The following is a 20,612-nucleotide window of genomic DNA, read 5'->3' on the forward strand; positions in this document are numbered from 1 at the left end:
AACTATTAAAAGGTGCTAGGTACAGAATATGAGAGAGATGCCATCATTTCCTTTGACATTTTACAGGTCTCTGCTATATGATGGCGAGGAAAGGTCAGGGTTGCAATCAAACCTCTTAGCACTAAACTGTATTTCTCAGGTTGTATTCTTATGCCAGGTACACTGGGAGTTACTAGTGAGAAGGGCCACCTTCAAAACCAGGCTGTTGTGCTCCACAGAGACCTTCAGCTCCGTTTTGTATAACAGTCTCAAATTTGACTCAAAAGCATTACGTGTATTCTGTAACCGTGCCTCTGTGCTGTACTTTCCACTGAACGTGTTTCACGGAGCCAGTGGGTCTCTTTTTCTTAAAATAATCTGGCATCCAAAGGCGATTTACAGCAATGATGTTTTCTAAGGCAAGACACAGTGGAGCTTCCTGGGACCCAGCTGCACCGAGAACTGGCCTTGGACCTGCTCCTGCCCTCGGACCTCCTCCTGCCCTTGGACCTGCTCCTGCTCTTGGACCTCCTCCTGCCCTCGGACCTGCTCCTGCCCTCGGACCTCCTCCTGCCCTCGGACCTGCTCCTGCTCTTGGACCTCCTCCTGCCCTTGGACCTGCTCCTGCTCTTGGACCTCCTCCTGCCCTCGGACCTGCTCCTGCCCTCGGACCTCCTCCTGCCCTTGGACCTGCTCCTGCTCTTGGACCTCCTCCTGCCCCAGACGCTGCTTCCCCGGGCAGCACCCAGCCCTGCTGTGGGGAAGCTCACACCATCTCTGCTCCCTTCAGAGGGTAAATAGAAATGTTCAATACCCAGTCCTGTTTGCTGGCAGCTTTCACAAGCTTCTCTGTTCCTTTTTTTTTTTTCTAAATTAGATCTTTCTATTACAACTTCAAGGCCTCATGAGTCTCCTTGGCATTTATTAAATAACAACTAAACTCTTCAATTTACCATGTTACTACATGATCCAGTTGTATTCCATCTGATACGCCACCTGCGATCAGACTGAAAGAGCTGAAAGGGGCAGGAGGACGCAGGACCAGGACCACTGCCGTGACCTGCTGCTCCAAGAGACCCGCTGCCGCCCGGGATGTGCCCTGTGCTCACTGCAGCTCGTCGCACGAGCAAATCCATGCCAGAGGGAAGCAAGTGCTCAAGCCACACCTGAGCCCTGGTTTGAACCAGAGGCAAGCAGCTCACTTGATTTATTTTACAGCCCATGCTTATGCTGCTTTTTCCAGAAAGGTTTTGAGCCTCCTGAAGCTTGGTGGAGCCACATGATATATGGACCCCAATACTGACTGAGCTCAAGGTTCAGACTGGACTCCATCCACCTCCTTTCCCTGCCGCTGCTTCCACCAAAAATTCAATGATCACAGCAGGATTTCACTTTTGTGAACTAGGTTTGCCCCAAAGACATGCTTGGGGAATGCAAAACTGCCACCAGCAGAGGACGAGGTTTGCAGAACCTGAGGTTATCGACTTCCCTCGTGCCCTAGACACGGCTGTGCCCTCGGGTATGACTCACATTCCCAACGAAACAGCAGCGTGGCAGAAATGCCTGGTGTTTTAACACGGCTCCATCTGAGAACCGTAATTGGCCACGAAGCCACAGGTTACCTGACAACAGGAAGATCTGCGAGGTGAGTCCTTTTATTCTTACTATTTTGGTTTTAATCTTGTCCTTTTTCTCGCTGGAAAAAAAAAAAAGCCATCGCCTGAGTTCCGGCTTCAGCCTCTGATAACCCACAGCAGCTTTTGCCTCTCATGTATCCAGAGCCACCTATAATGAGCGCCTGTTCCTACCCCCTGCAATAAGCTGCAAATGGGATGAGCAGATCCCGAGGTCGGGGAAGGTGTTTCATTTTGAAAACATGAATGTTTCCCTGCTATTTCGGCCATCCTAACAAGGGGTCCAATTAGCGCTCGTGACTTTGTCATCCGTCCACCGGGGACGTAGGGACGGGGACCACTGCTCTCATTTCCACAAAGATCATGGATCAGGAAGACAAATCATCCCTAATGGGACCTCGGGGAGAGACTCCGCTCTTCTGTCAAGTCAAAGGCTGCACATGGAGGCAACTTGCTCTGCAGAGCCATAAAACGCCACCTCCGCCGGTAACAGCAGAGCTCTCCAGCAGCAGCCAGCCTCCCCCTTTCCAAGCAACTGCATGTGCACAAGAACATTTATCAGGCTTCTGGCCATAGCTTTGACTTTCATTTTATTTTTAAAGCGCATTCACATGTAAATTGACTTGGCCCAAGAGGATACATGAATACAAGAGCCCTTTCTTTCCTCTGGAGTGGCATTAGGAGGAACATGGTGAAAGGAGCAAAGTTTCCTCACCTCTGGGCTGCAATTCTGCAGCTAAGGAAAAGCAAGTTCATTGTTTCCTTCTGCACACAGATGCTGGCTCTGCTGTTTTCAGCAGTCTTGTTCAAGCAAGCCATTGCAGAATATAAAAGCATATTACATATCCCAGGGACAAGAACACACAGGCGAATGTCTTTTCGGCTCTGTTTTATCTATTGTAAGAGCAGGAGATAAATTAATGTGAGTCTATAACTGTGTCTGATGGTTTGAAACACGGTCCTGTCCCACACCCCCAGGGTCAGACCTGGTTTGGTAGGTAGCGGACTTCTGGGAAAAGAAAAAAATTAGAACGTGAGGTTGGAGTCCAGGAAAGGGCACAATTCCTCAGGGAATGAAAATACGTGTGCTCCCCAAACAAGCACGTCTGGGGCAAAGGCAGGTGGAAATCTGTTCCACAGCACTCTGCATACGTCAGCCCCACATCTCGCGACTCGTTGCCGCAGAGTGAACACAAAAACATCTGAAGAGCCTTGCAGCTCAGAGCCACAGCGTCCAGCGCCTCCCCTGCACCGACACTGGGGACAGGGACAGGGCAGGTTCAGTCATCGCCAGCTCCAGCATCACCTTCTCTTTATGCAACGACAGAATGGATTCACCTCAGAACCTGACTCCAGCATTCAATGCTGCATCAGCAAACTGCCCTCTAACTCCAAGTCAAACCTCTTCCATGCTGCTCACGGCAGAGGAGCTCAGTGGGGTGTGAGCACCGTGCCTCATGTCCACTGCCACGAGCTGTCACCCCATTTTCATCCTGGGACCCTTCATGCCCGCTGTTCCCCGCTGCTGTTCACTTGACGTTTCCTAGCCCTGAGTATTTTCCCTGTGATTTTGGCAACACCCAGCCAAAAGATGCTGGCTTCTTCTGTAGCATCACAGGTGTTCAAGCACCATGGGGAAAAAAAAAGCACTGGCAAAGTGAAAATAGGTAGCACTTTGGGTTAAGGCACCAGGTTTTCGGTTGCCAGAAACTAGGAATGGAAATGCTTGTGAAGATTTACAAGCTGAGAGTTATGACTCACTCCACGTTTTTTAGTGAATGAGCAGGTTGAAATGTGTGTCCCAAAGGGAAGGATTCTGTAGCTTGGCTCTGCTCGGGGAGCACGGGGACGGTAGGACGTGGCTGGCAGCACATCATCAGGGAAAGCCTGCTCGCCAGCAGAACAGAGAAGAAACAGCTCTAAAATTTTGCTATTTCTCTACATGAAATCTCCAGTGCCCTGGTAACTCCAGGAGCCAAAGCACCAACTGCTTCAGTGTCTGAAAAAACAGGCCTCAACTCTTCTAACCCCAGTTCTAGTTTTGCATCCCCAAACTCTGGGTTTGGGACAGCCAGTGGTGCGTTTTGCCGGTGTTTTGAGTTTTTCCCCACCTTTCGCAGCCACCATCGTACCACGCAATGATCATTCTCCTCCTGTGCACTGTACTCTACTCTTGTCTCAAAGGTAAACGGTGCAAACACCCGGTACGTGTGTTTTCAAAGTCTCTGCCGGGACAGAGCTGGTCGGCGTTTGCAGGATGGGGGTTTGGGTCCCAAATCTTGCCCTGGGTCTGCGAAATGCCCCGCTGCCCAGGGCCGGCGGGGTGCCCACCGTCCTCCCCGGCGGACCTTCCACCATCAATCGTTAAACGGGCTCCAGCCTCCCTCCCCTCCGCGCCGGCTCTTCGGGCTCCGGCGGAGCGGGCCCCGCGGCGGCCGCGCCTGCCTTTGTGCCCCGGCAGCAGAGCCGCCCGGCCCGGCCCGGCCCGGCCCCTCCCCGCCCCGCCGCTCCCGCGGGCAGAGCCGCCGGCCGCGGAGAGCCGGCCGGCCGCCCCCGCCTCCCCGGTGGAGCCCTGCGGCGCATGCCTCCCGCTCCCCGGGGGCAGGGAAGGAAGCGCCGCCCGCCCCTGCACCAGCGCGGCGGGTCAGCGACCGCGGCGGAGCGGAGCCCGGCGGAGTGGCGAGCCCGGGCCGGGCGCCGCTACCACCACCCCAAACACCCCCGCCTCTCGGCCTCCCCCCGCGGCGGCGGCAGGTGAGCGCCGGGGGGGGGCGGTGGGCGGTGCGGCGTGGCGGGGCCCCGCCGAGGCTGAGGCCCAGGTCCGGGCCCGGGCCCGGCGCGGCCGGCCGAGAGCGGCGGAAGGCGGGAAGGGGGAGCCATGGCGGCGCGGGCAGGGCCCGGCTGGCTGCGGGCAGCTGGCGGGGCGCCCCGCGGCGGTGGCCCCGCGTACGCCGCTTCCAGGCGTCCCCCCCGGGGTGAGTGTCCCCTCGCACACCCTCTGTGGGTGCCCCCCCGGGATAGGTGTCCCCTCGCACACCCTCTGTGGGTGCCCCCCCGGGATAGGTGTCCCCTCATAGCCCCTCTCTGTGGGTGCCCCCCGGGGTGGGTGTCCCTTCGTATCCCCTCACACCTTCTGTACGTGCCCCCCGGGTGGGTGTCCCCTCACGCAGCCCCTGTGGGTGCCCCCCGGGTGGGTGTCCCCTCATGTCCCCTCACCCCCTCTGTGGGTGTCCCCTGCTTCGTGTCCCCTCATATTCCCCTCACGCAGCCTCCGGGTGTCCCCTCACACCCTCCGTGGGTGCCCCCTCAGAGCCCGCACCCCTGGGTGGGTGCCCTGGCCCGAAGCAGTGCTGGGGCAGGAAAGTTCATCCCCGTCCTGAGTAATTCTTTCAGGGCAACTGCCATCCCGGTGTATTGTAGTGAAGGCACCTGCCCCTTTCCTGAAAATTGTAGAAATAGGTTAATAGGAAATAAGTTGGGTTTTTTTTAATGAAGCTGGGAGCTTAAGTGTGTTAATTGCATTTCTTCAAGATAATTAGGTATTCTAATTTCTGTCTTTTTGATCCTTAGCTGCTTAGTACAAGGAAAAACGTTTTTAATTTATGTTTGCCCTAGTGAATGTGTTGGAGGCTACTTTAGAAATTGTGTGTTCATTCACGTGTTTCTGAAAGTTGGGGTTCTGACCCGTGTCGCGCCGGGCTGCTTGTGAGATGCCTCCCAGGTTAGTTCATGGCCAAATACACGAGCGATCGGGAGCGCTGTGCGTTATCGGCGCACATAGAGCAGAAGTCAGTCTGAACGATCTTCAGTTGACTAAAAGGTGGAAGTTAAAACAGCACGTGATGGATTGCTCCAGGTTCCAGCTAGCAAGGAGGGATGTTCTTGATCACTGTACTTAAAATTTTAATTCTTTATATTTTGAGATGAATTATCACTGAGGAAAAGAAAAACAGAAGAGCCAACTGCTCTGCAGACATCGTGTAAGGCATGCTCAGGCTGACCCTGCTTTGGTCAATAAGATTTCAAGAATAGTCTACTAACAAGATGGCAATAAAACTGTTCCCTGAGCACAGGTCCCAGAATAATTTTGACAAAAGCATTTGTCATGTTAAATATAACGTCTGTCATTGTAGCACTGTGCTCTTTTTAAAAGCGGTAAAGAATTGTCTTCGCTCGTTGTCTGTTCTCTTATTCTCAGTAGCAAATAAATATGCTTGGAAGTTTTAAAGAGTTGAGAATCATTAATTCTTTAAGATATTTATTGTCGCTGATTAATTTGAAACCAGAACTAGAGAATAATTGACAAGCACAAGGTCAGAGAGGATTGAGAGGCAGAAGCGTGTCTCTGGAGGTCAGTAGAGTCCAGTGCCACACTGCAGTCGGGGCTCGCTGAGTTTGCGTGGGAGACTGCGAGTTGGGCTGGAAGAACCGCTCTAGGGTGGCAGCTTTTTGCTGGGGTTGCTGTATGCCTTGTGTCAGCCAGGTACTATTTTGATCCCACCAAATGGTGCTGCAGGGGGAAACCTTCAGCCCTCATGGGATTGCGTGGAAGTTGTGAATTCTTTGGGGTGTTTCCTGGCATTTTCATAATTTTCGTCCCGCTTTTGCAAACTCCTAAAGATTTGTGTTTACCAGGAGCTTTTATCCTGCAGTGGGGCCAGAATGATTGGTGTCTCAGGGTTATTGCTGTATAGTATGTTTCGGGAAGAAGTAAGTTCCCTTTCTGTCTCTTTGAGCCGCCCCGAGTCCCTCAGTTGTGTGTGCTTAATGCCAAGCCAGAACTAGCACGTGATTTCGGGCATCATGCTAACACAGTAACTCTGCTCTTTGAATAAGAGTTGGTTTGTGTTCCATCATCTCAGATCATGGGCAAGCTTGCTTCACATCCGCCCATTATATATGTGACATAGCCAACATTGTTTTCATTGTAAAACTGAAAAGCTGAGCTATGCACGGGAGGAGTTCTTTAAAAAAGGGCAATTATGCCAAAGGAAACACAGGGAGCAGAATATTTTGCAGGTTTCTCTGCTCCCACCAATTTCACTTTTTTGTGAAAGATTCGCTTAAAATTGTTCTTTCTCTCTTGCCACAAGGTTCATTGCAAAAGTATTCAGACAGCTGTAGTGCAGAAGGGGATCATACACGCCTGTGCGCTGCAGTATCGTCAGAGTGATTCTTTGTGGGTCTTGACAATACGTGGTTATTTAGGAATGGATGCGAAAGAGAGTGCGACCTTCAATGGAAAGTGCAGGAAGAGTTTCGGAAGTGAGGGTAATTACCTGAATTGGATGATGTTTGTGCCAGAAAATACTGAAAACCACAAATGAGAGCTCTGTCTTATCCTTAATGGCAGTAGTGACTGATTTACCCGTTAAAGTAACTCTTGTGATTATCTGGCATAGTAAGTCTGAGTGTTAATAATTTACAATTTATGTTACCAGTATTATTGCATGGAACTTCTAGAAGGTAGATGGGGAATAAAAACTATTTTCCTCTCTTTTTTTCCTTGTTGTAGGATGGAAGAGAGACCAGTCTGAAAAACTGTTCCATTGTGGCCTTTGCTGTTGTCTGCTAGAATGTTCCTTATGAATGCTTCTCCTTTGGTAGCTCTTCAGACAAAATGGGAGTCCTTTGGACCAGCAAGGAATTGTAGATATCCCGTTTGCTTCCCTGAATCTGAAGGGGACGTCACTAGAACCTCTGTAAGTGCAAAAGTTCAGATGATCATAAACAACCTGCAAAGTCAAGAGTCTCCCCTGGGTATGAACAATGAGTATGATTGTATTATGCAGAAGAAGCAAAAGGGAGAAAAGGGTGCTAGTAACAGAGTCACATCTAGCACCGCATTGCTACGGAAGCATCCTCAATATACCAAGTGTGGTTGCCCTGCTGATTCAGATGACACTGAAGTGGAAGAGAATGTGGGCTTTGGAACTCTCTTGCTCGATTCTGATAGCGACGATTCCGTTGACCGAGGTATAGAGGAAGCCATTCAAGAGTACTTGAAAGCAAAAAGCAAAAGTGACCAGTCATTGCAAAGGAATGCAGAGTGTTCAGAAAATATAAACAGAGACAAAAGGCTTAAGACAGAATTGTCCCAGAACAAAATGGCTAGTAACCTTCTCCCTGTGAAATTTAAAGCTGAGATGCTCTCTGAAGAGTACCTGTCTGACCACCTGGGAATTGGTAAAAGGCTACAGCCTGCTTCCCCTCAGAGCATCAGTAGTGACGACTCTTTTGAACAGAGCATACAAGCTGAAATAGTACAGTTCTTGAATGAGAAGAAGCAGCAAGAAATTAGTAAATGTGTAATCAGAGAGGATAAAAAAGATTCCCATGTGAGAGCTGTCCTAAAATGCAACAAAGAAACAGCAAACAAAACAAACTGTGGTGCTATAAAGCAAGGTTGTAATGCGCTCCTTTTGAGACACCATCCCAAGCTACAGAAAACCAGCATGCAGTCCAAGTGTTTGCAGTCTAAAATCCAAGAAGAGCCTAGTGATTTCAGCCAAGTGAACCAAGCATATCTAGAAATGGCCACGGCCAGCCAGCCCTGGTTAGTGGAGCAAAATGAGGAAAGTGGAGCTAATTACTGGGAGACGAGAGGAGCACTTGCGAACGAGAGCATGCACGCATCTGACTCAAGTAGCGATGATGGTATTGAAGAAGCCATTCAGCTTTATCAGCTGGAGAAAATCAGGAAAGAGGCCGGTCACGCGACAGACTGTGTCCCTTTGCAGAGGGAACAATTTGATATAAAGGGTATGGCGGATATTTCTGCAAGCCTCACAATTAGCTCAACAAAAAGTGCCTCACCAGAAGTCCATAAAAGCCCTATAAGCAACAAGAGAAAAGACATTAATTCTAAGTCAACAGAGTTAGAAAGCACCAGCAATGAATTTAACAAGCTGTTTAAACCACTGAAAAAAGCCAGACATTTCGCACCTCCGGACAACAAGATTGCTGCTTGTGAGCTCACATTGCAGGCTTCTTGCAGAGCAGACACATCTGCAGAACTCATGTGTGCAGAAGCTATCCTTGATATTTCCAAAACAATCATGCCATCCCAAATGGGAAGTGACAACAAATCGCTTGCTGCAGACTCCTTCTTTTCTCCCCAGCTTCTCTCATCCTCCCATTGTGAAAGCGACAGCAGCCTTGTGGACAGCGATGATAGTATAGAGCAAGAAATCAGAGCTTTTTTGGCTCTGAAAGCACAGTCGGAAAGCCTTGGAACGAAGCCTCCCAGCCTGTCACACTCAATCCAGATGCCTTTGCCTTCTGATCAAAACAGCCTCACCGGTACCCTTGAGCCTTCTCTTCCCAAAACACTGAAGCTGTCACTGAGTCGTAAAAGGAGACTTAAAAGGGAAGGCAGAATAGCGAAGCAAGGTGCATCAAAACCGCCTGAACAGCTGGAGACGGGACTTTTCCAGCCAGGTAACTATTCAAAATTTCCTCTGCTCCAAGAGGAGTGTGCCCTGAGCAGCCCCGCAGAACTCTCTGATGCTCAAAGGCTCGGTAGTAAAGAGACCAGGCAGCAGCAGATGATGTCTTCCAAATTGTCTGGATCTGATGGCAGATGTGTGGCCTTGGACTCTGTAAACCCTTTTATGCAGGTTCAGAGTAGTGCAAGAAAGCTTATGAAAAATACCATCCAAACTCAGGAGCGGGATGGCTCAGACGATGAGAGCAGTTCTCTGGATAGCGATGAGGACCTTGACAGTGCTATCAAGGACCTTTTACGGTCTAAAAGAAAATTAAAGAAGAAGTCCAAGGACCAGAAATCTCAGTGCAAGAAGAGAGTCAGATTTAGCGAGACAGAAAGTCAGCTGCTAGATGGATTTAGTAGCCTCCAACAAAATGAGTGGAAATGTAAAAATCCCATGCTAGCGAAAAGCTGCCTCTCAAAACCTAGAAAAGCTGTGAAAGAGAACGCAATCAGAAATCCTCCAGACAACATAAATGTCAAACTTACCAATGAAAAACCGGAAACCATGAAGAACTTAGAGTTTAACTTGCAACTTAAAAAAGGATATAAACCGAAACCAATTTCAAACCAGAATAACCTACGGGTAGCTAAAAATAGAAAATGTACTTTCACAGCTGCGTCAGAGGCTGATGACAGCAGTTCAGTGGACAGTGATGACAGCATTGAACAAGAAATTAGGAAATTTTTGGCAGAAAAGGCTAAAGACTCTGTGAGCAATTCAGAGATACAAAAAGATGATGCAACACTGGACCTATTGAGAACGACCAAACAAACTGCTAATAAAGGAAAAGCAAAGCAACAGCCAGTTGAAAATGAGATTGACCTCATGCTGGATCAGAGTAAAAAGCCTGAGGTATCTCAGCAAACTGATGAGTCGAAGAACTCTCAGAGAACAGAAGGGAAAAGTGCAATGTTACATGGCAGCGGGAAATCTGCTTCCACTGCAGAGAATGTTAATTTTCATACTACTGGTCAGTCAAAAGCTAAGCAAAGAGTGGGGGGGGTTAAAGGTGTTGCTGGTGGTGAGTTACCTGGAAATGCAACAGGTAAAAAGGATGTCCCTAATACAGAGCCTGTGCAGAAAATGCTTCCAACTAAAACCAGCAAAAATGAAGGTTGTAAAGTACAAAAAGTAATTAATGCAAAGTCTAGATCTAAAAGAAAGAGTACCTTTCACCTAAAAATTTCAAGTAAATTTATTGCAGGTCTAAAATACGCTCGGGACAGGAAGAAATCCATGCTTTTGAACAAAAGGCAGAAAGCAGAACGTTTGCTCACCCAGGGCAGTGCGTTAGGAGCACAGGTAGCTTCCCAGGATACAGACATACTTAACCAAGGAAGAGGAGCCCCCTTGCCAAAAGGTGAATTTAGTGGGGAGAGTACAACAGCAATAAAAGAATCCAGTTCTTCTCAGAAGCTCACTGTGGAAGTGTCAAGTCCCCATGTAGCAGAAACCTGTGAAAGACTGGAGGCTGCTCCTTTGTGTATCAAAGAGGAAGCAGAGGGTTGCAGAAAGGTTAATGCTTCGGGAGACCAGTCGGATTCACGCTCGAGTCTCCCCTTGCAGGAGCGGAGTGTAGCAGCAGAACAAGTAGATAAGGTTTTCAGAGGACTATCCAAAGCGGAGAACACACAGATGTGGATCAAGGAAGGAGATATCCACAAAGACAGCTGGGCCCATTCAAATTTAGATCCCCCACGCCCTGAACACAGTACGGCAGTGGTAAAAGCAGATAAAGTTAGCAGAGACACATCTCAGCATAGTATACGTGCGTGCAGTAAGGGAGAGGATAACCAGCAGGACAACAGGCCAGATCCTAGTTTAGGTTGTCCACTGCAGGAACTAAATGTGACAGCAGTAGCAGCGGATAAAACTAGTGGAGGAGCATGTACAAATAACAGTATGCACATGTGCATTAAGAAGGAAAAAGTTATCTGCCAGGACAGTGACAGACAAGAAGAAATTCAGGTGTCCAGCTCCACTTTGGCAGGCAAAATACCTGTTCTGCAGAATAGGGAAGCTGCTCGTGAAGTGGACCAAGGGCAGGAAGTTTTAAACAAAACCTGTGCAAAATTTACTGATGTACCTGCAGGGGACTGCCCAGATTCCCCCTTGAAAAGAAAGGTTTCAAATATGTAAGTACACTTTTTTTTTTTTTAACAGTAACAGCCTTTTTAGAAAATAACTATCATTGTAATTACCTTGATAAAACTTGAGACATAAGGAGAGACAGTGGGAGATGCTGATATCTGTATATCATATACACACTAATGTGAAAAATGCTTCTATTTAACAGGGATATCATGGATAAACATACATAGTTTTTGTAGAGTTTTGTAAATTATTTAAAGTGCTCTAAGGAAATATTTTTTATAATGATTTTTAGGGCTTGCATTACTACAGGATGCTGTAGTTACTGTAGATAAGATACTGGCTAATCACGCTTTAAATTATGAGGCCTCTAATCACACATCAAAAGGAAACCTGTTTGTGTGCAGAATATATTTGGCAATTAAGAGATCCTAGGAAAACACAGCATTTGATAGCAGTGCTATACTTTTGAAGCAGATTATCTGACATCCGTGGACATTCGAGCTGCCTTAGGACAATCCTATGTAGTGGTTTTATGCTGGGGTCTCACTGTCACACCCTGAGGACTGTTGGGCAGGTTCACTAAGCAGAACTCCAGCGAAGTCAGCACGGCTGTAGGTGTGGAGATCCATTCCTTGGAGACACAAATGCAAATTCAGGTAAATAAAGCAGATCAGTCTGTCTGCACGGCCTGTGTAAAGCAATCTCGGCAGCTGCTGAAAGTACCTTTCGAATACTGGAAGCCTCCCGCTAGCAGGTGATTCCAAGCACAATTGCAGTTCAAGAAAAGTGAAGGAGTGTGTCTGTTCGGACAACATGATTTCTGTGGATTTCGCTAGATTTACGTACTGTTGGGCTTGCAAGGCTGAAACAATTCCTTGTTTTTCTCAAGTCTAATTTTGATGCCCTGCAGTTACCCAGAGGTGGCTTTTGGTTTTCTGAATGAACTTGGTTGAATTGAGTGCCCTTATTTTCCTTTTTGAAAAGTGGTTTCTAAAATGTTACATTTCTGTGAACTTTTATTTTCATCTACAGTTTTTGTGCAATAGAACAAAGCTAGACTTGCTGTAGGAAGTCCCTAATGTAAACGCCAAGGATATCTTCAGCACTGTTCTTTCATACTGGTAGTGCTTTCTCTGCCTCCGTTTCCAGCAGCCAGAATAAAGCAATTTTTCACTACTGTCTTTTTATTTGTACTAACTTTAAATGGGATTGAAGTAGCACGTTCATATAAAAAAAAAAAAGTGCCCCCACGCTGGTTTCACTGAAAAATCAAAAAAGTGTGAATATAAGCTGTTGGCTGGTTCTTTTCATTTGTGTGTGGTGAAGTCCTTTGAGTAGTTTGTTCTTGCATCTTGTCCCTGTGAATTGATCCGATATTCTCTTTATCTAGTCTTCTACAAAACTTCTGTCAGCCAAACTACCGCTCAGTATCACTTTGTTTCTCAATCACTTCAGCAGTCTTCCTGGAGGCTGGCCTTAATGTTCCAAAATGGAGCAAAAGCAGTCAAGAATGGATCCAGTATCGCATGGTATCCCTGGTGTGATCGCATTTGCAGGATATTGGCAAACATAGCATAGAGTAGAACAAGTAACTGTGGCATGTAGAGAAATAAACAACATCCTTTGTGTGTTTATACTGTTGTGCAGTTACGTTTTAAACATGTTTATAGTGGTCACTTGACATTTCTTACTGTCCGGCCACCTTTTTATAGTCCTTGGGTTGGTTTGTTTAAGAGATCAGTATGCTAGATCATCTCATTTTTGTGGTAGGATACCTTGGAAAAGTGTTTTTTTACTTAGCTCACGTGCCTGCAGTCAGTCTACACAGGCGTATGTTTTTGTCTGCCTTGATTCAGTTGCAGGATTTGGGCCTTTTGTTTGGAGTAGGTAACTAGGCTGGTATTTTAAAATAGAAGTTTTCAGAGTACCTTGCTTTAAAAGGATTAAACTGTATACTTAATTTTAATAGAGGTGGTGAAAGCACTATGTACTGTTTGTATAAAATAAGAAGAATGTTTCTCCTCAAAGTTTTCAGTAAATCAGCGTTAAGACTTAAAAGGTGTCTTGTGCCCCTGTCGATGTGTCTGTGTTCTCAATACTGCTTGTGAACTGATTCACTTTCAGTTAAGATGCAATTCCCATTACCTTGTGCTTTAAATAAAACCTAATTTCAAACAGCACTTTTTTAAATTGATAAACTTGATTTGTATATAGGAAATGGTGCACATTGATAAGTTTATAATGTTTAATAAATGGGGTTCAGACGATGGACCATGAAACCAGAGTGCTCCTATGGTTTGTGTCGTCATCTTCAGCGGGTAGTATTTTTGTTATCTTTTTTACCTCCTGACTGTAGTCCAAAGATGCGATTAGGCTGCGCTAGTAACGTTTGTGAGTAAAGGATGTCGTTCTTGAAGACGACCACAGCCTTTGCGTTGGCCGAACCTGGGAACAGGATCTCAGTTCACCTGCTGCTCTTGATTCTTGCCTCCTGTGTTCTTCAGCCACCCACTGCCTGAGGCTGTACTCTCCTGTGTGACAACAGCGTGTGATTTCCTTGTGAATGTGAAACAGAGTCCAGATCTTTACGGATGTGGCTGTTTAAGGGAATGTTGTTCTTAGTAACAAAAAATGAAGGACAATCTACAAAGTACATAGGCAAAAAAAGTTGGGGACATTCTGGGTGGTGAGAATAGTGCTTGTCACTTTAGCAAAACCCTAACAGCAAATTTTCTTTCCTGGTGTTTGTGGTCAACAAGTGGAGCCTTTCCTCCTGCTTGCCCCTCTCCATTAGCAGCAAAAGGGTTAGCAAAAGGGGTTCCTTGGGTTTGAGGCAGAGTTTAGCAGGGGCAATCTATGATTCAGTTGGAAAGCACTTAGTGTATCCCTAAATGGCACCCTCTGTAGCACAACTTCTGCAGCACCCGGGATTAGCTCATGATCCTTTCTGCCCTGCTGTTGAAGGCTGGTGGTAGTGAGTCTAGGAGCCCTTGATGGTGCAAGGATAGGATGAATGCGCTTTCTTGCTCACAGGGGACATTGTGACACCCAGCACAGAGGTTGTCCTGGAAGGCAAGGAGACTGAGCTAGTCCTCAGGGAGGGAGGGAAGGAAGGAAGCCTGCTCTTTTGATATTCAAACCATCCTGTCACCATTGGTGTTTCTGTACCAATATTCTGTGGGTATTCCCTCCTACCACCAAGTCCTCCGAGTCACATTTGGTCTCAGCAAGGGATTTTTCTGGAGTTTGTCCCAGCAGAATTGCTGACTTGTCAAAGAGGAGCAAGCACCTACGGGGTGTGCGGGTCAACAAACATCTCTGGAATTGGTGCTGCAGCCATAAGAAGAGTGGCATGGCTCCGCTGGCAGTATCGTCATTCTGGGTACAGTTCTCATCACTCATTCAAAAAAGAGAAGTCCGGTGCCTTGGAACAATAACAAATCACTCTTACAGATTAAAGGTTGAACAGCTGAGGAGTAGAAAGATTATATTGAGTGAGAATAATTTCATGAGCAAGAGTCCCACGCGTGTGGTACCAAGTTTGGGACTGCAGTACAAATCTCTTGAGGTTGAATCTTGATAGATGCAATACCAAAAGCATTTTTTCTTCCTATTGATACTGACCATACCAGGCAGCCACCCCTCCTGGCCCTTTCCAGCACTCCAGCAATAGCGGTGGTGAGTGCCCAGAACAAGCTGCTTTTTCCGTTACTTCAACCCTCCTAGGCATTAACGTGATCCTTTTTCTATTGCAGTAGATACATGCATGGAACCATGAACTCACGTCTATTCAAGCACGTAGAGAAGTTTTGGTTTTTTTAAATGAGCGCTGGTTTATATATTTTTAAAAATGCACAATGATTTTTTTTTTTTTTTTCAGTCAGAGCACAAAACTTAGTAATTTGGATGGTAAGTTATTAAACTACTCTATATTATGGCTACTGGTAAGTTGCAGCATCCTGACTGCAATACCAAAGTTCTCAGACAAATATCTGCTCGCTCAGGACTTTGCAAATAGGTATATTGTTCTATTTTTATCACAGTGACTATTTTTCTGCACTTCAGGAAGGACCGTCTTCGAGGATCCTCAGGGGACCACAAGGACCACCTTAATTTTTTATAAACAGTTCTTCGCTGCTATTTTAGGAACATGTGTTTTGGCGTGTAGCTGCTTTTTATACGAGGAAAGAACACCCCATCTCTGCTGCCATTTCTTTTATTAATGTATATGCTTTTTAATTTTTCAAACCTTTAAGAGCTGCAGTTTGTCTTGGTTTGATAGTACAGCCTCACATAATTTTATCTGCAAAATTTATCTGTGAAAATCTTGCTTTCAAAATATAGAGTAGAAAAACTTTTGGGTAGATTCTCTGCAATAAAATGTACCATTTTTAGGATGATAATTTGAATTAGTGTGGTGTCTCAGGTTACAGTCTATGTGAGGGTGGCGTAAGGTACGCTGTATGCAAAACTATTCAAAGGAACTGGTTTCAGTTCAAGAATAAAAAGGGAAGAAATTAAGGCAAGGAAGAAAAGAGCTGGGTGGTTTTAGATGAACTACGAAAACAGGTGGAAAATATGTGACAAAAGCCACTAAATTTGTATTTTTAAGAGGCAGTCTTATCCCTAAATTATTCCACCACAGGAAAATCTGTGGATAAAAATATATGTAAAATTGTCACAACTGTTTATATTAATTCAGCACTTTATGTTATTTTTAATTTCAGGACAAGAAAGGGAGGTTCTAAGAAGCTCAAGGTATTGTCTAGAGTCTAATAGAAGAATAACAGCGAATGATGGAGGGTTGCTTATTTATTTTCATATGTTAAATATTTAAAAGTTAACTTTTCAGGCCTGATTCTGCTTAGTATGTTGTTCCAGTGTACTGGTGTGTTTGCAGCAAAGGTGAATTTACCCAGCTGTTCTGAGATAACCAAATGCATTGCAGTGAAAACTGGAATTGTTTGGTAGGCGTGATTGAAATCTTGCTGGCGGGTCCAGGAACGTGTAGCTACACTGGGGTTTGAAGGTTTAAAAAAAGCCCAAGTCCAGGCCTGCGCAGTTTTGGACTTCAGATTTGTGCTTAGTGACATTATTAACTGAACAGAATGCCTCTACCTTGCAAGTATGTTTAAATACATCATCTTGTCGTGCTTCCTGTGCAGTTTATAGGACTATTAAAAATTATACAAATAGGGAATATTTCTAACATGAAGAGTATCATTTGCAGTGGTACTTGGACATACTATTATACTTTTTTTTTTTTTTTAGCAAACAGCTAGAATAGTATATTTTTAATATATACTATCAGTATGTTATGCCTATAAGGTAGGACCGTTTCTCATCTATAACCAGGCAGAATAGTTTCTCTCCAAGACTAGTTTTTAAGCCAGACGTGCTAAGGTATTCCTGTTAGTGCAGTTACTGTCTAAATGATGCCGTTTCACTGGCTGTGTAACTACAGTTGTTACAATAAAACTTAAGAAAACTTTTTTTTTCTTATTAGTTGTCTTTATTTGAGTAATTTCTTAAAACCTTGTAGTTTTGAGAGGTAAGAAAGATGAGAATGCTTTCTCTACAAGGAATCCAAAGGCTTAATGAATACCTGTGGAAAACATGCAGTTTGGTTATTCATTAAATAGTACAGAAACAGTTTAAAAATCTAAATTTTAAATTATATGTCGTGCATAAGCCAAGAGTTCAAAGGATCACTAGTGACAGAAAAGGTTAAGGGAATATATGTAATGAATATTGTTCTAGTATTTATAATTATATGCCGCCTATAAATTAAGTAAAATGGTTCATATTTTATCACATTAAATTTTTATAAATTATTATTCCTAATAACATTCATTCTGTAAATTAGTGATTTTCATCTAGTACCAAAGTGGCTGTATGTGTTTTTCCCAACAAATTACTGAACTCAGTTTTGATAACACAGTTTTAAACTGCTTTTCCCCCAAAGCTAAATTTGTGGCCTTAAGTAGGTAGGAGTCCTGTTAAAAAACCCCATACGTACAACAGTTTGGAGTTGGGGGGGGCTGTTTTTAGAAATGTACTGCTCCTTTAACCTGCTAATTTTATAGCTGTTCATCACGTTGTAATAGCAAGTCTCACATTACCAAGCTGAAAGATTTTATTTTCCTGTGTTCAGGAGAAAAAAAAAAAAAAAAAAATCCCATTAAATCCTGAGTTATGTCGTTAATAGTGTGGAGCACATGCCTTCATCTGCTGCTGATTAGCGTGCCACGGGAATTCTTTTCCTGATGGTCTATATAGTTTCACTCTCCCCAGCGCAACTGCGGCATCCCAGGTCTGTGTTCAGGAGAAGGTGACCTTAAGCCAGGGGCTCGGTAAGCGTGCCTCGTCCCAGCCCGATGGCACAGGGGTGAGTGTAATAGAAACCTGCCTTATGCTCCATGAAATAGCCCTTCACCTCGTTTAGCAGCTACGCTGCCACAGCGTAGTGCCTCCTCTCTGCTCTCGCGTGAGGCTTAGTAACAGATTTAGGATAAGGTCATGCTGTTGTTTGCTTGCTCATGGGTTGTTTGGGTTACGTTTGGGTTTTTTTAATCTAGGTAGCCAGCAGTAAATCGTGGTTTCATTTCATACTGTCACGGTTACTGCTGCAGACCTAGCAGTGCGACGGGCCGCTTGGGTTGTAGCTGGGATGGAAATTGAGGTGGTCATAGGCGGTGATGAAGTTGTCTGGGCCGGTGACGTGGCTCTTCTCCAGGGAGGTGTTCAGCCCGTTATTTCTGTACATGCCACACGCTGCCAGAGTGCTTGAAAACGCGTGCGAGGTGACGTGGAAGGAGGTCTGTGAGAGCGAGAAAAGGGGAGGAAAAGGGTTTAAATGCCAACAGCAATAGCACCTGCAACGTGCCGAAGTTTGGATGCAATGAGAAGGGCACTTTATCTTCATCTGCTTTGGGAAGTTCAGGCCGGGCGATGTTGCAGAGGCCAGAACTGTGAGACCCTGTCTCTGAAACCCCCGGCTGCAGCCCGGGGGTGCCACCATCACCCCCGTCCGTCCGTCCGTCCGTACCTACCGGCACCTCGTGCACCGTGGGGGCTTTGCTGCCGTAGGCCTGGTTGGTGGTCCGGTACCGGGGGTGAGGCTCCGGCTTCCTGCGGGGGGAGAGCACAGGTGGGGAGAGCACAGGGGGTGCCGGGGGGCTCGGGGGGGGCCGGGGCCGGGGGCCGCGCTCACCCGTAGCCGCGGAAGCAGGCCGGCTGCTGGAAGCGGCCGGGCAGGCCGGGGCTGGTGCGGTACCAGTCGCTGGTGCGGGGGCCGGGGCCGTCGGCGGCCGCCGGGCCGGACATGGGGGACGGGACCGGGCCGCGGGGCCGCGCGTTGCCCGGCGACGTGACGCTGCGGGCGGGCAGCGATCGCTCCGTGCCCCGAGCCCGGCCCCCGCCCCGCCCCGCGCCCGGCCTCCGCCGCGCAGGAAGCGGAAGGCGCCGCTTGACCTTCGTCCTGCTCCCGCTCGCCCTGCGGCCGCCGCGCACGGAGCATGGCGGTACCGCGGCTCCTGCGGGCAGGTGGGTGGGTGGTGCCCAGCCGTGTCCGGCCCGGCCCGGCCCGCCCGTCTGACCCCCGTGTTTCTCTCCCCGCAGCAGCCCCGCGGCTCTACAGCACCGTACCGGCCCCGGCGGCGGCGGTCCGGCCCCGCGGTGAGTGCTGCCGCGCACCGGCCCCTTCCCCGGGGAGAGGAGGAGAGGAGGGGGGTGTCCCTGAGCCGGGCCCCGGCCCCCCGGCACCTGGGGCAGGCCGTGAGCAATGTCCTTGCTGGTAGCGCCAGGCCCTCGTTGCACACGAGCGGACACGGGCACGCCAGGGTCCTGCTCATCCCCCAAACACAGCAGGAGGGAGCAGTGATGGGTTTTTTTCCTCCTCTCAGCCGAGGATGAGAAGCTGCTGTCTGAGCCTCTCAGCCACCCCGACTTCTTCAACGTGAAGGAGCTCTTCTCCCTGAAAGATCTCTTTGATGCTCGGGTGCACCTGGGGCACAAAAAGGGATGTCGGCACAGGTGAGTGACCCCGTTTCGTGATCCAGCACTTGTTGACATCAGGGGTGTTTCCCCAGACTGTAAGCCTTTGGAGGCTGCACCAGACCGGTCTGGGGCTGGAACTGCCCACACAGACCCACCTGGGCACAGTTACTGCCCTGCAGAAGTGCAGGGACCCCACTCAGCGCAGGCACCGAGTGGGGCGTCAGACCTGCACCCCCCTGAGCCCGGCTGGGGCAGGCGCTGTGCACAAGGGCTCTCTGCAGAGACCACCTCTGGTACCAGCTGGGAGCTGGGGTGTGAGAAGGTTTTTGTGGGGCCACACAGATGCACCCTGTCCCCGCGTCCCCTTTTGTCGCCCTCCCTCTGTCCCTGCAGGTTCATGGAGCCCTACATCTTTGGCTGCCGCCTGGATCAGGACATCATCGACTTGGATCAGACGATGCAACACCTCCAGCTGGCCCTTAACTTCACCGCCCACATTGCCTACCGCAAGGGCATCATCCTCTTCGTCAGCCGCAAGCGCCAGTTCTGCCACCTGGTCGAGAGCACGGCACGGGACTGCGGGGAGTACGCCCACACCCGCTACTGGCAGGGTGGCCTGCTCACCAACGCCCACATCCAGTTCGGGTCCGGCATCCGCCTGCCCGACCTCCTCATCTTCCTCAGCAGCCTCAACAACGTCTTTGAGCCCCACGTGGCCATCCGGGATGCTGCCAAGATGAACATCCCCACGGTGGGCGTGGTGGACACAAACTGCAACCCCTGTTTGATCACCTACCCCATCCCCGGGAACGACGACAGCCCCACCGCCATGGAGCTCTACTGCAAGCTCTTCAGGATGACCATCATCCGCGCCAAGGACAAGAGGCGGCAGACCGAGGTCTTCAACGAGCTGCGGAGGAAAGCGGAAGGCAATTAGAGCCCCGGGGACAGGCTTGGCCGCACCCAGCAGCTTGGTGATGGGCGTCCTGCTCTGCTCCCATGGGTGCTGCAGGGCTCACCCTGCACCCAGAGCACCAGCTTTCGGCAGAGCTGGGCTGGCTGTGGAAGGGACCCCCTCCAGCTCTGCTGCTCCGCAGAGATCAGCTGCGGTGGGTCTCCAGCTCAAAAAACCAACTTGTCCAGAGTGATGCGAGGGGAGACGGAGCCAGGCCAGACCCGACCCAGCTCCCGTCCTTGTGTTTGTCCCTGTTGCAAGGAAGCGCCTCTGTCCTGTGGCCTTCCTATTCCTGAGCTCGTGATCTCACCTGAAACCACTTGTATCTCGCACCTCTTCCTGACACGGCAAATAAAGGGCCTTGTGATGTTTTTTCTTTCTTTCCTTGTGAAACGGGGAGGTACGGGGGACTTTCTGCCAAGCGTTTATGGTCACGGGAGGGGGGGTAAAGCGGTGAAG

At 48.2% G+C, this 20,612-nt stretch overlaps 3 protein-coding genes across 6 annotated transcripts; 2 read left to right on the forward strand and 1 right to left on the reverse strand.

The window, feature by feature from the left end:
- Positions 1-4,154: 4,154 nt before the first annotated feature.
- Positions 4,155-13,484, forward strand: PPP1R26 (protein phosphatase 1 regulatory subunit 26). 2 transcript variants are annotated; one of them, XM_075772901.1, is made up of 2 exons: positions 4,155-4,367; positions 7,129-13,484. In XM_075772901.1, exon 2 carries the CDS (start codon positions 7,190-7,192, stop codon positions 11,243-11,245), a length of 4,056 nt encoding a protein of 1,351 aa, XP_075629016.1. In that variant the 5' UTR covers positions 4,155-4,367; positions 7,129-7,189; the 3' UTR covers positions 11,246-13,484. The 2 variants fall into 2 exon arrangements, with proteins under 2 accessions (XP_075629016.1, XP_075629015.1); XM_075772900.1 differs by lacking the exon at positions 4,155-4,367 and adding an exon at positions 4,491-4,588.
- Positions 13,485-16,689: 3,205 nt separating this feature from the next.
- On the reverse strand, positions 16,690-18,613 carry PIERCE1 (piercer of microtubule wall 1). The gene is made up of 3 exons (XM_075772905.1): positions 18,414-18,613; positions 18,253-18,331; positions 16,690-18,020 (listed from the first exon to the last, which is right to left on the reverse strand). Exons 1-3 carry the CDS (start codon positions 18,524-18,526, stop codon positions 17,835-17,837), a joined length of 378 nt encoding a protein of 125 aa, XP_075629020.1. The 5' UTR covers positions 18,527-18,613; the 3' UTR covers positions 16,690-17,834.
- A 24-nt stretch (positions 18,614-18,637) lies between these two features.
- Positions 18,638-20,521, forward strand: MRPS2 (mitochondrial ribosomal protein S2). 3 transcript variants are annotated; one of them, XM_075772903.1, is made up of 4 exons: positions 18,638-18,745; positions 18,821-18,877; positions 19,105-19,234; positions 19,592-20,521. In XM_075772903.1, the coding sequence occupies exons 1-4, from the start codon at positions 18,718-18,720 to the stop codon at positions 20,133-20,135; spliced, it is 759 nt and encodes a 252-aa protein (XP_075629018.1). In that variant the 5' UTR covers positions 18,638-18,717; the 3' UTR covers positions 20,136-20,521. The 3 variants fall into 3 exon arrangements, with proteins under 3 accessions (XP_075629018.1, XP_075629019.1, XP_075629017.1); XM_075772904.1 differs by having other exon boundaries at positions 18,659-18,745; positions 18,824-18,877; XM_075772902.1 differs by having other exon boundaries at positions 18,703-18,877.
- The last annotated feature ends 91 nt before the right edge of the window (positions 20,522-20,612 follow it).

Source organism: Balearica regulorum, chromosome 20 (genome assembly GCF_011004875.1).
Source record: "Balearica regulorum gibbericeps isolate bBalReg1 chromosome 20, bBalReg1.pri, whole genome shotgun sequence".
NCBI lineage: Eukaryota > Metazoa > Chordata > Aves > Gruiformes > Gruidae > Balearica > Balearica regulorum.